We start from the raw sequence: 13665 nt of genomic DNA on the forward strand, positions 1-13665 counted from the left end.
CAACTTCAAAGAGGCAAAGGTTGCAGATGTTAAATCCTGAGTGCACTGATGTTCATTAGAAGCATCTTACAGCTAAAAGCTTATCCCTGCATCTCCGTGGTCAGATCCTAGAAACCAGAGAGCCTTTCCAGCAGAGAGCACTCCATGGCATCCTTTCAGAGAAGTCAGTTTATTCCTGCCTCAGTATTATGGCAGATTTGCTACGCTTGCTGTCCTGCCCTGCATTCCGAGTGCCCGCCCGCCTTAAAGCATCTCCCCCATCAACAGCACGGCTACAAAAAGCATCTCTGCCTCATCCACCCAAGGGGAGAGGTGTAGAAAGGAAGAAAAAATTAAAAATCGGACAGAAATGATACGCTGACAAGCAAGTGGAAAAGCAGTGTATTTTTTGCCCGGGTGAGCTGGTGCAGCAATGTCACCCGGTTTTCTCCCTGCTGCTGCGTTTCTCCACTAGAGGACCCAGGTGAGATGTCTCTACTACAGCTTCTGCAGCTAAACCACGGGGAAAAATATATTAAAAAAAAAAAAAAAAAAAAAAAGAAGAAAAAAAGCCAGCCCCGACATGTGGATGGTCCATGTAAAATGAATGGAAATGTACTAGTGCATGCGGCACACCAGACGTGCTCCCGTAATTCCCAAAAAACCACGGCCACGCTGCTGAGCTGCTGCCCGGTGGGAAATGGTGCTGGTGGGAATGAAGGGTAAATCCAAGCAGAGTATCCACGCCGGGCTGGATCAGAGGGCTCCAGCCCAGCGCAAGTGCTGCTACATTCCAACACCAGCACCGCATATTAAGCTGGAAAGTAGCAGATAAACAAAGGCTATAGAAGGTACTAGAGAAGGGCCATTATCAGCTGTTATTTACCAAATAAACCTCCCATCCACACGGAGATGGCCTTATTTTATTATTATTTTTACGCACACACATCCCCCATTCCCACCCCCCCCCCCTTCCCCCACGTATTGACTCAGCTCCTGCCGAATGGGAAGAGCATCATTTAACCGAGCTCCGTTATCACCGCGCTGCCAAAAAACAGCGGCAACGGCTGCTGCCACCCCCAGCGCCCCTTCCCGGGGGCGATACGGCCCGGCCTATCGGCCCCGGGCAAAACCCCATCCTTGGCACTGCCCTGGCACACGGGGGGGAAGGTGGCACCCCGCGGTTGGGAGCTGGCCGGAGAGAATCCTCCCTTTTTCCGTCGCCCCGAGGCTTCCCGGAGCCCAGGGCAGCCGAGGAGGTGCCCGGCGATGGCAGCGCAGGTGCGGGGAGGGGGATGGAAAGCGCTGGTGCTGCAGAGGGAGAGGGGGATGCGCCGGCAGGGGCATGGCAAGGGCCGGCTTCACCTGCTCCAGGCACGGAGGGAGGGGATGGGCAAGGAAAACCGCATCGCTGCCGCTCGGAGAGCGTGGGATCTGCTTACCTGCGGAGCGGAGGGGAGGGGGAGAGGGGACTGCGGCTCGGGGGCAGCGGCTCCGCCGAGGGTGCGAGGAAAGGAAGGGGCGATGCGCGGAGGGAACCCCGCGGAGCCCGGGACACGCTGCGACACTGCGGGGACAGGCCGGGCCACAGCGGGCACCGAGGGGACAGCGCGGCGACAGAACGGGGCGAGGCTGGGATTGTGAGGGGGGCTCTGCCAGTCCCACCTGCCTCCCTCCCTTCCTCCCGTCTCCTCTCCCTCACTCACCCTCTGCATGGCTTTCACGATCAAAGCCAGTTCATAGCGGGGCATCTTAGAGCTGGCAGTGGCGGGAGGAGCGGGGCACGGGCTGGGGAGGAGGGGGCTGCGGCGAGGCCGGAGAGGAGGAGCAGGGGGGGACAGGAGGAGGAGGAGGAGGAGGAGGAGGATGAGGAGGTGGAGGAAGGCGCGTCCCGGCGCTGTGGCGGCTCCTTCCCGCGCGGCTCCCGCGGCTCAGACGCCCGTACCGGCAGGGGCGGCGCGGCTTAAAGGGCGCAGGAGCTGCGCACGCTCGACCGCGCCGGCCCTGCCCGTGCCAAGCGCCGCCCCCGCCGGGCCGGGGCTGCCCCGCACCGCGGCCTGAGGGCCGGGACCCCCTCGCGGCCGCGGCCGGGCCCTCCCCGCGCTGCCCCCGCGGCGGCGCCGCCCCCGGTCCCGCCGAGCGGCCGCGGCCGCCGCTGCTGCAGGGAGTGGAAATTTCCACTGCGCCGCCCCCCCCTCCCCTCCCCGCCCCGGCGGCCGCGCTCACTCCCGGCCGGGGCCGCGCGCGGAGCGGCGGGGGGGGGCCGCGCGTGGCGGGGGCGGCGCGGGCCGCGCCGCGCGTGAGGGACTCCGTGAGGGACACCGTGAGGGACACCGTGAGGGACACCGGGAGGGACACCGTGAGGGGCACCGGGGGCGGGCCCGGGGCAGAGCGGGGGCACCCACCCGTGACACCGGGACCCGAGTCAGCACCGGGACACCCACCCGGGTCAGCACCGGGACACCCACCCGTGACACCGGGACCCGGGTCAGCACCGGGACACTCACCCGGGTCAGCGCCGGGACACCCACCCGTGTCACAGGGACACCCTGAACATGTGGGACACCCACCCGTGTCACTGGGACCCGGGTCAGCGCCGGGACACCCACCCGTGACACCGGGACCCGGGTCAGCGCCGGGACACCCACCCGGGTCAGCGCCGGGACACCCACCCGTGACACCGGGCCCCGGGGCAGCGCTGGGACACCCACCCATGTCACTGGGATCCGGGTCAGCGCCGGGACACCCACCCGTGACACCGGGACACCCACCCGTGTCACTGGGATCCAGCTCAGCGCCGGGACACCCACCTGTGACACCAGGACCCGGGTCAGAACCGGGACACCCACCCGTGGCACCGGGACCCAAATCAGCACCAGGACACCCACCCGTGTCACTGGGACATCCACCCATGTCACCGGGAACCGGGTCAGCACCGGGACACCCGGCCTGTATCACCAGGACACCCTGAACATGTGGGACACCCCACCCGTGTCACCGGGACACCCTGCGCGTGTGGGACACCCCACCCGTGTCACCGGGACACCCCACTCATGTCACCACCGCTCTGAAAGGCTCAGATGGGACGGGACATGCAGAATCATCCCGCTCAACCCGCTGCCATGGGCACAGACACCTTCCATGGGGCCAGGTTGCGTCAAGCTGCGGCCAACCTGGCACCTTCCAGAACCTTCCTCATCCTCAGGGCACCTCTGCGCCCCCAGGACGTGCCCGTTCTCAGCTCCTCAGTGCACCTCAGTGCTCATCCAGGATCTTCCCTGTTCTCAGAGCACCCCCAGGACCTTCCCCACCCTCAGGGCACTTCCAGGACCTTCCCCATCCCCAGGGCACCTCCAGGACCTTCCCCATCCCCAGGGCACCCCCAGCTCCTGCCCCATTCTCAGGTGAGCCCCAGGACCTCCCCCATCCTCGGGGCACCCTCAGAACTTCTCCATCCTCAGAACTCCCCAATGCACAGCCAGGACATTCCCCATTCTGAAGGCACCGCGAGGTCCTTTCCCATCCTCAGACAACCTGAGGGCACCCCCAGGACCTCCTCCATCCTCAGGGCACCCCCAGTACCTTCCCCATCCTCAGGACACCCCCAGCTCCTGCCCCATCCTCAGGGCACCCCCAGCTCCTGCCCCATTCTCGGGGCACTTCCAGGACCTTCCCCATCCTCAGGGCACCCCCAGGACCTTCCCCATCCTCAGGGCACCCTCAGAACTTCTCCATCCTCAGAACTCCCCAATGCACAGCCAGGACATTCCCCATTCTGAAGGCACCACGAGGTCCTCTCCCATCCTCACACAACCTGAGAGCAACTCCAGAACCTTCCCCATCCTCAGGGCACCCCCAGGACCTGCCCCATCCTCAGGGCACCCCCAGGATGTCCCCCATCCTCAGGGCACCCCCAGGACATCCCCCACCCTCATGGCACCCTCAGTCACAGCCATGGGGTGAGCGGCTCTCGGGTGGATGTGCCGGGGTGTGGAGGCCTGAGGAGCAGCAGGATGGAGGAAAAGCTCCATGTCTGGCCTTGGTGGCCGTGTCCTCCCCACGAGGGAGGTTCTGGACACGCGTTTCCAGCCTGGCACGCGCCCCTGGCCCGGTGCCCACGTGCAGCCACCAAGGTCAGTGACACAGATCCCTCCAGATCCGACACCAGCGCCAGCTGAGCTCTGCTGGAAGCTGCACCACTTGCTCCCACCAAAGAAGGTTTTTTGGGGCTTTGTTTGACCGCTCTTTGTCTTGCCCACAGCAGAGATTTGTCCCTCCCTTCCCTCACACCAAGCTGGCTTTGGCACAGCCATTAGCACTGAGAAACAATCGAGTTTCTGCCCAAACTGTTGAAGCCCTCACTGCTCCATCCCCTCCTCAGGAAAGAGGGATGAGAGCACAGCCCCACCGTGCCCAAGGGGAAGCAGAGAAAGCGACAAATCTCGAGATTAAACAACTTTAATGAAATATCACCGGAATCCCACCCCAAGCCCACCCAGAGAGAGGCCTCAACACCATCCCTGGGTGCCCCAGCTGGGCCTTTTCCATAGCCAGGGATGTTTTGCTTCAGGGTAGGAATGGAAGTGGAAAACTCCTCCCAGCTCTTTTCAGCAGGACTTGCAGCTCAGCCAGCCCCGGTGCTGCTGTGGGCCTTCCTCATCTCAGGCAGGTGTGAGCTCCCCGTGGTGCCCAACTCATCCTGTGCCCTCCAGGCACGAGGGCTGTGCAGTCCTGGGAGCTGTTTTGGGTACTGCTACAAGACAAATTGCCTGTGCAGAAGTGTTTACAGGTATTCCCAAGCTCCCACCCCTCCGTGCTCAGGCTGTAATTGCCAGGCAGCTGACAGGGAGAATTTACTGCCTGTTGGTGTTCACAATGCAAACCCTCCCTGGGTTTGCTTCCCTTTACTTTGCTTCCCTCTTTGTTTTCTAGTACACTTCTGTCTGGCCTGAGCTTCTTCCCTATTCTGAACATGTGGCTGGCAAGCTGAGGAGGAAATCCAGGTGAGGTGGGAATGCCCAGGTATCCCTGCTGCTCCCACATCAGCCATTCCCACCCTCCAGGTGCTCCTTGCGCAGCCACAGGTGACCCGTGATGTTCTCTTTGTCACATTTGGAGCTGTCACATTTTGGCCAGGGGCAGAAAGGAGTGGGGAGAGCTCTAATTCCCAGTTATTCCAATGCTCTACCTCCTTCAAACACTCCTCTGGCAGAAGAAAAGGAAACGTTCAATCCCTGTCCCTGTCATCCTCTCAGTGCTGCTTTCAAATGCCAATATGGGATTCCCAGTAGGATGCAAATTTACAGTTTCTGTTCAGTCTCACTTCTGATTCCATTCCACATGGAATCTCCTTAAATACACATCTGCATGTGGACAACTCTTCCTCTTTTTGAGAATCCCCCCCTCCCCCAGCTGTATTTAAAGCTGTCTCAAGACTCCCCAAATATCAGCCTGAGCCTGAGTCCATTTTTGTCCACGATGGGATTTGCTCCCAGCAGAAACATTTGATCCTGAGACCTCATAAACCCATTCCCAGGTGGGTGTTTGATATCCCTGGAATGAGATCTGGGTGCCTGAGGGTCTCTTGTGCACATCAGCAACACAGGTAGTGACTACACCTGTCTGTCACACGTGTGTGGGCACCTCATGGAGCATCCCAGAATCCCAGAGTCACCAGGAATGTGGGAAGAGCCCTTCAGGACCATCACCGCAAACCCTGTCCCCAAGGCCACATCCAGACTCCTCTGGGACAATTCCAGTGACTCCAAACCTCCCTGGGCAGCTCATCCCAAGACCTGACCACTCTGCCAGGGAAATTTTCTTTCCCAGTCTCCAACCTGAGCCTCCCCTGGAGCCATTTGAGGCCATTTCCTCTCCTCCATCCCTTTATGGAAGCTCAGGATGATCCCCAGATCTTTCCTCACCAATCCAAGGTGTCCACCATGTCTGAGCTCCCTTGAATTTCACGAGCTTGGTTTTTCCTCCAAAAGCATCCAAAGACTGTAGGAAATGTAATATTTAATATTTAAAAGCATAAGGTTAGAGAGGATGGTCTGAACAACGAGTGGTGACCGTGCCCCGAATACTCAGTAAGGAAATAAAAACTCCCCTACCAGAGATTTTATTTACTTTATTTAACTAATAAGCGTCATGCAAAATGTCCTGACTTTTTCATGCTGCAGTTTGGGCAAACCACCCTCTCTGCATCCTGGTGTCTATCCCATCCATCCCTATCCTAAAGAGCAGCACAGAGAGCATGGATGAAATTCCACCCTTAATACATCACCCTTTGTAATAAAGCACAAGATAAAAATATGTCCTCGTGCATTCCATATACATATGCCAAGGTTTTCTTTGGGAAAGATGTTGGGAATGTTTGAGGCTTGTAGCAAAGTGGGGCTCTGGGAACAGGGAACAGGGACAGGACAAGGGGAAATGTCCTCAAGCTGTGCCAGGGCAGGCTCAGCTGGGACACCAGGAGCAATTTCCCCATGGAAAGGGCGCTCAGGCCTTGGAAGGGGCTCACAGCTTGGACTCGATCATCTGGGAGGGCATTTCCAACCTCAGTAATTTTGGGATTCCATGAAAAAATGTCCTGCAGTATCTCAGAGGCTCCTGACAAAGAAGCTGGCCCAGCATGGCAGTTAAGGGTGAAAATGAAAGACAAAAATTGGCACTTCTAGGAACTCAAAAGCACCATTCAGAACTTCTCTAACCACAGCTATTTTTGGTTTTAGCAGTCTCCTGACTACGCTGTACAAAACCTCATTTTGCACCCGGGCCTTTCTACACCACAGAAAGCCAATTCTCTGATTGAAAACTTTAATTTCCACCTATGGCACATCACTCAATATCAAAATAAAATCAAAATTTATGACAGGTTTAAGGATGCTGGTTATCTCCAGCCCCAGGTCAGGAGAGATATTTGGAGGTGCTGGTAGGAAAGAGGAATTGCCTGTGGAAAGAGGAATTGTGCTGCTGGGTGAGGTTTTGTTTGCCTGGCTGTGGGCAGGGGTGTGGGACAGGTGCAGGCCTGTTCTCCCTGCTGTGTCCTCACTTCTCCAGCAGGTTTGCCCTTCAACACCACACACTTCAGATGGGTTTAGGACTCAGGACTGGGGTCTAATGAGAGGATGTGAAAGAGAGGGGAAAAGGAAAGGGAGGAGAACAGAGGGAAAAAGACTGGGATGAAGAAAGGTTAGATTTGGGGAAGATTAGGACAGGGAAAGATGGGAAGATGAATGAGCTAAAAGAGAACAGGAAGAATCCTGGATTTGTGTGTCCAGAGGAGGCTCCAGGATGAGCAGAGGGATGGAGCAGCTCTGCTGGGAGGAAAGGCTGGCACAGCTGGGATTGTTCCCCTGCACAGGAGAAGCTTTGGGCTGAGCTCAGGGTGGCCTTGCAGGGCCTGGAGGAGCCCCAGGAAACCTGGAGAGAGACAATTTCCAGGGCAGGGAGGGACAGGAGCCAGGGAATGGCTCCCAGTGCCAGAGGGCAGGGCTGGGTGGGAGATTGGGAATTGGGAATTGTTCCCTGGCAGGGTGGGCAGGGCTGGGATGGAATTCCCAGATTCCCCTGGATCCCTGGCAGTGCCCAAGGCCAGGCTGGACACTGGGGCTGGAGCAGCCTGGGACAGTGAGAGGTGTCACTGGGTGGGCTTTGAGGTCCCTCCAGCCCAAACATTCCATGGATCTTGTCACCTCCCTTCAGGAATTTCCCTTTGGTCACCCCAAAGCTTCTCCTCTCCAGGTGAACAATCCCAGCTCTTCCAGCCTTTCCTCCATCCCTCTGCTCCTCCTGGTGCCTCCTCTGGAATTGCTCCAGCAGCTCTGTGTCCATCTGCCACAATGTGATGCTTGCACACGATGGAAGGAGTTCGGATTCTTTTTGCTGTTTACTTTTAAAAAGCTGCATAATTGCACACATCCAATCTGCTTTAAATGAGGACTAGGTTGCAAAATCAATACCACATAATGAGGAGCGTTATTTCTCCTTCCTCTCCTTTGCATCTGCATATGCAAAGTAGATAATTGCCCACTTTTCTTTTCCTTGGGCTCTGTGCCACATTTATTTTTCAGGGTGGAGCCACTCTGGAGCTGTGTCAGGATGACATAGTGGAGGAGGCTGCTGTCTCCAGAAGTTTTTTTCCACATTTGTTTCAGCAGACAGAAGATGAGCAGTGAATTTGCAGGGGATTATGTGGAAAAGGATGAGCTCTTGGGTTTAAACCAGCTGGGATGTGTTTTAGGAAGGGATTGAATCCCTCCTTCCTTACTTGGGTGGGGCTGCACGAGTCAGTTAAACCACACTTCTTGCAGGTGGCCTTGAATTTCACCCTCCCAGTTTCTGAGTGTCTGAATTGACATTTTGTGGTCTCATTTGCAGAAGTGCTGAATGATCCCAGATGGAATAAATTCAATTGGTGCTACACATGTGAAGTGCTCTGAATGAGGAATGCAGCAGTTTCTTGAAATATTCACTTGAACTCTTCACTGTCTCAAACTCAGGAGCCAGAATCTAAAGAACCTTCAACTGCAGGTAATTCCAGCCATCCCAAACCCATCACACCCAGGAGGAAACAAAACCTGTTTATGGCTGATGGTTCTTTTCCATGGAAAGGGGAGGAAGGGACATCTTCCTGCTGTTTATCCTGATATCCCAGAAGTGTCCTGCCCAAAAAAACCTAAACCCAGCATGGTTGGGAAAGTTGTTGTGACATGGGGCTGGATGAGCTTGAAGATCCCTCCAACCCAAACCACTCCATTGTTCCCTGATGAGGGAACAGCTCTGAATGCACGAGCAGGCAGAAGGAGACTGGGAGAAGCTGCAGAGCCACCACAGGCACACCTTTGGTTCCTGTGTCCCATCTTCAGGCCACAACTCAATTAAATTCCAATCAGTGGCTCATTAACCCTCCAGTGTGAGCAGGCACTGCAGCAAACTGGGAACAGCAATAAAAGCAGAAGCCTGTAAGAGTGAAAACTAATAAAATCTACGTAATTAGGAAAGTGAAGAGAGAATTTCAGGTAGATGTGGCTGTTCTTTAGGAAGAAAATTGTGAGAAACAGATGTGCTCTTCCTCCAGGATGGGAAGAGGTGAGACAGGGAATGCCAAAATGATTGATGGCTTTTTCTCCTCACTCCTCAGCAAGGAGAATGAACAACGGTCCGTTGAGTAACCACTAAGAACAGAGGGAACAGAGCAGAACATTTCAGTGAGTTGGGGTTTTTCCAGTCAGCCAGACCTGGCAGAAACCAGCTGAGAGGACACGGAGGACTGGCTGAATCCTATAGGAATCCACAAGGAATCCCTTCCCACACCTGGAAAAGGGAAGAGCAGGGACAAGTGCTGAAGAGTGAAAAAAAAAAAAAACAGCTTGGGGAATGTCGGAGGAGAAAACAGCCCAACTTGAATTCCTGGAAATTTCTGGAAACAAATAATGAAACAAAGTTTTCTTTTGTGCATGGGAAATAATGAAATGATAAGTGGAGGCCAAGAATGATTTGCCAGGAACAAATCCTGCCCAGCCAGGCTCATTTCCTCCCCTGACAAGTAGCAGCTCTTATGGACAATAGATATTGCATATCTTGACTGGAGCGAGGCTTTCAGCACAGCCTCCGCTGAGGGAACTAAAATGAAACCATTGTAAGGTGAACTCAGCTGTTTGGAACATCAAAAACCCTCCAAGAGGGATTGTTGTTGGTGTGGAAAAAGGATGGAAGGAATTTTTGCAGATGCCCTGCACTGGGTTTGTGCAATTCCCTGCTTTCCTTGTGTTTTGGAGGATGGAGGATTGAGTGGGGAAGTTCTTCCAGAATTAACATCTTGATCCTTGAAGAAATGGAGTGAAAACAGCAGGATTCAGCGCAGGTGTAAACTCAGTTTTTGATAAGAATAAACCTCCCAGTGGAAGGAGCCAACAAGGCAAAAAACCTGGACAAAAATCTGTGGGGATTTTGGAAGAGCTTGAGCTCCCTGGGAATTAACAACGGTGTGGGAAAGCAAGGGTTGTCCTGAAATGTCTAAACAGGCTGGTTGGGACGTGTGGAGTAATTTCTGCACTCCCACTCAGCCCTGGGGAGGCCTGAAAGTGAAAAATCAACAATTCCCTTTGGTCACTGAACTCGAGAAACCCCAGTGTGGTCTCCAACTTCCTCACCAGGCCAATTAGGGAAAGCCCTGAAAGACAAAAAGGTGCTGAAAGTCTGTAAAAATGCTGACCCTGGAGGGAAATCTCAAAGTTCTGGGTTTGGTTGTTTTAATCAAGAGAAAGTAGGACAGAGAAGAAACATGAGAAGAGTCTTCAAATATGTAACAGGTAGAAGGCAGCAGGAAATCTCAATGCTTGGAGGGGAGCAGGGAGCTTAAACAATATCCAGAATTAGAGTTTCTGCTGGATTTAAAGGAAAACTTCCTAGTTAGGGAGTTAAGGAAGCCTTGGAGGGCATTGAGGGCATTAAATGCAGCTGGAAAAAGCACCACAGATTATTGGTGTGTTGGGGAAGCCCTGAGGGAAGAAGCTTTGAGGCAAATGTACCTAAAAAGCTGCAGAAATAGATTTGAAAAGCTCAGGTGATAATCTGGAGCTGGAGACATCCTGAGGGTGCTGTCCATGGGTGAAACATCTCTCAGCTCCCAGGAAGCTTTTTCCAGCAACCCCAACACGGGAAAAAAAGATAAAAATCATCTCTAAGATGCAAACATTGAAAGGTTTCTGAGTCCCAGATAATTTCTTGAGGTCTCTTTGTGCCTTCAGTGATTGCAAACAGACACAGACAGTGCCAGAATGGCTGAATTTCTGCTTCAGTGGTTTCCTGCTGCAGGTGAGAAAAAGGATGTTAAGCTGTGATGGTGCCTTGTGCAAAAATAAATAAATAAAGACAGAGAAATAAATAAATAAACCAAGGCAGGCTGCATCCTGTGCATTTCTGGCAAGAGCAGCCTGCAATCCCATCACCTGGGAGACAACCAGGGACTGGCACTGCAGCTCTGCCAGGAAACGAGAGGTTTGATCAGGGACCTGAGGAATGGCTTTGGTTGGATCCCTCTGCAAATGTTTAGGAGGTAAAAGAGTCAAGGCAAGGAAAAGCAGCAGAGGTACAAGGAGCTGGGGAAGGGGCTGAGGGAGCTGGGAAGGGGCTGAGCCTGGAGCAAAGGAGGCTCAGGGGGGACCTTGTGGCTCTGCACAGCTCCTGCCAGGAGGGGACAGCCGGGGGGTCGGGCTCTGCTCCAGGGAACAGGGACAGGAGGAGAGGGAACGGCCTCAGGCTGGGCCAGGGCAGGCTCAGCTGGGACAGCAGCAGCAATTTCCCCATGGAAAGGTGTCGGAGCCCAGCACATCCCTCTGGCTGCTCCAGACCCTGGCAGGGGGCTCAGAGACCCTGGCACAAACTCAAAACCACCTGTGGCTTCGATTTTAGCCCGTGGAAAAATCTGCCAACTCTGTATGAGGAATTACAAACCACAGGGGTTTGAGTAGTGTGGCAGTTGAATTAATACAGGGTGGAAAAGTAGAATTTTGGGGTTTTTAGAATGTGGTTCAAGGGGTACAAGGTGGAGGAATTTGGGCATGTCCTGACCTTCTCCTTCTTCTTGTCCTCCATGTGTTGGTGTGATGGTGACACTTTTCTGTTGGTTCAAGGTAGAGACACACTGTCCAACATAAAGGACAGATATTGGCAGAAAGGGGCTCAGGCCCTGGCAGGGGCTGCCCAGGGAGCTTTGGAGTGCCCATCCCTGCAGGTGTCCCCTGGAGGTGGCACTGAGTGCTCTGGGCTGGGGACAAGGTGGGCATGGGGCCCAGTTGGAACTCAATGACCTTGGAAATCTTTTCCAGCCCCGGGGATTTGGGGATTCTCTGATTCTGGGAATTTGGCTGAGTTGTCACTGCAGCTCCTTCCAGAGGGCTCTGAGGTCATGCTGAGCAATCCTCCCCATGCTGGGGATGTAATAATGGAATTCCTGCAATTAAAATGACGCCTCCCTCAGAAGCCTCCCTCTGCTATTCCAGCTGTTTGTCCTCTTCTCTGGGCAGGAATTTGCTGCTAATAAACTGTCTTGTGCAATAGAACATCATGAATCAACTGATCCAATTTAATCAAGTGTAAACCTCCATTTTCTCTGATGAATCCCTAGCCCAGATTAATTTAGAGAAGTGAGGAGGTTTGATCCCTTCACCCTTAGAAATCACACATGCAAAAGCCATGTTGCTGTTCATAGTGCTGATATCCAGCAGAAATGCTCAGAATGTGGGAAATACATGAGAAAAGCAAAAAAATTAAAAAAAAAATAAAGAAAAATTATTTCTCCCTTGTTCCAGTGGAACCCACCGATCATGGTGGTTCTTCCCAAATTCCAGTTTATTGAAGTGGTGAATGTTCAGCCAAACTCTGTCTCTCCTTTTTTTTTTTTTTTTTTTTTACAGAGACAATTTCTACTCCAGGTTTTCCTGGACATTCATTCTTTTTTCCATTCAAAAATCCTTTTTACATTCAAAAAGTGTGTCTGGGCAGAAAATGCAGATTTCAGGCATTTCTTCAGCATTTTCAGGTCTCGGAAAATCCATCTGGAGTTGTGATTTTGCTCCAGCTCTCATGGAGCTGCTGCCCACCTGCAGGTCCCTCTGCGCTCCAGGGAGTTCATTCCTTGTGCAGGACTTCTGATGGAACAAGAAATGTTTGGATTTCCATTTGAAGACCAATTCAATTTAAAGATTCCATGATCCACAACATGTTCAAATGGTTTTGTCCAAGAAATCCCCAGAAAAAAAAAAAAAGCAAAAGAAACCTCCACAGGTCAGTGTAGAGATGGTGGAAATAATAAATGAGAAATCCTGGAAACACAAAGTTGGAAGAGAACTTCAGGATCATCCAATCCACCCAGCACCACCCACCTGGAGAAGAGTTGCAGATCCCACATCATTGATTCCACAAGATTCAGGAATTCTCTCTTGGAATGACATAAAGTGGATTCATTGAGCATCTCCTTTGCTGCTGCCAGGCAGAAAAAAAAATCCTGGGGCCAACAAAATGCCTCCTGTTACTTCTGGTCTCTTAATTACATGGTGACAATTCAAAATTTAAAATTTCAAGTCACAAACAGGATCCCATGTTTTCCCCCAAGTCAGTGGACAGAGCTCACTGAAGTCACACTCCAAAGGAATTTAGTCCTTGCAACAATATATTAAGGAAACTGTTTGGTGCAAAGTGAATAATTTAAAATCTTGTGGATAAACCATTTATTCCTGCATGTTCAACCTGCAGCAGATGCCACAGAATATCATCAGAAGCCTCAAACTCAGGTTGTGCTGGTGATTTATGCAGGTGTTAACTCCTCCAGCTAACATTTGTGCAAAGATACTCTGCTTTACAAAGATCAGGAGCTCAGGTGTTGGATGTCACTGATATCATCAACCTGGGGGATTAAATCACCTGGCAATTCGGGCAGCTTGAAGAATTTAATCACAGTTTTTCCCAAACCATTCCAAAATTCCTGGTAATTTCTGTTCCTGCCTGGATGGGGAATTCAGCAGTAAAATATCTTTTTGAGAGTGCTTCAACCCACCCACCCAGCCAGGCTTCCAAACTGAAAGTAAAAGGCAGGAGATTGTGCTGAACCCACCCCAGATATGAAAGATTTGGGGGTTTTGGGGTTCAGGACTGAGGTCAGAGCTCACCAGGGGCTGC

At 53.0% G+C, this 13665-nt stretch overlaps 2 protein-coding genes and 1 long non-coding RNA gene across 3 annotated transcripts in view; 1 reads left to right on the forward strand and 2 right to left on the reverse strand.

Moving 5' to 3' along the window:
• SLC5A3 (solute carrier family 5 member 3) overlaps positions 1-1826 on the reverse strand; it is a 20941-nt gene extending 19115 nt beyond the window's left edge. Inside the window, exon 1 of the mRNA XM_041719020.2 lies at positions 1686-1826. The gene's annotated coding sequence lies outside the window, so the exon portion shown is untranslated. The remainder of the gene's footprint in view (positions 1-1685) is intronic.
• The window catches only part of MRPS6 (mitochondrial ribosomal protein S6), a 45620-nt gene extending 43698 nt beyond the window's left edge, over positions 1-1922 (reverse strand). Inside the window, 1 exon segment of the mRNA NM_001245109.1 lies at positions 1686-1922. Within this exon segment, the coding sequence (NP_001232038.1) occupies positions 1686-1730 (45 nt within the window). The 5' untranslated portion in view covers positions 1731-1922.
• LOC116808912 (uncharacterized) lies at positions 1025-12850 on the forward strand. Its single transcript, XR_004369193.3, has 3 exons — positions 1025-1260; positions 8365-8517; positions 9128-12850. It is a non-coding gene; the product is annotated as an uncharacterized lncRNA (long non-coding RNA).
• Positions 12851-13665: the final 815 nt, after the last annotated feature.

The sequence above is a fragment of the Taeniopygia guttata genome, chromosome 1 (genome assembly GCF_048771995.1).
Source record: "Taeniopygia guttata chromosome 1, bTaeGut7.mat, whole genome shotgun sequence".
In the NCBI taxonomy this organism is placed as follows: Eukaryota; Metazoa; Chordata; class Aves; order Passeriformes; family Estrildidae; genus Taeniopygia; species Taeniopygia guttata.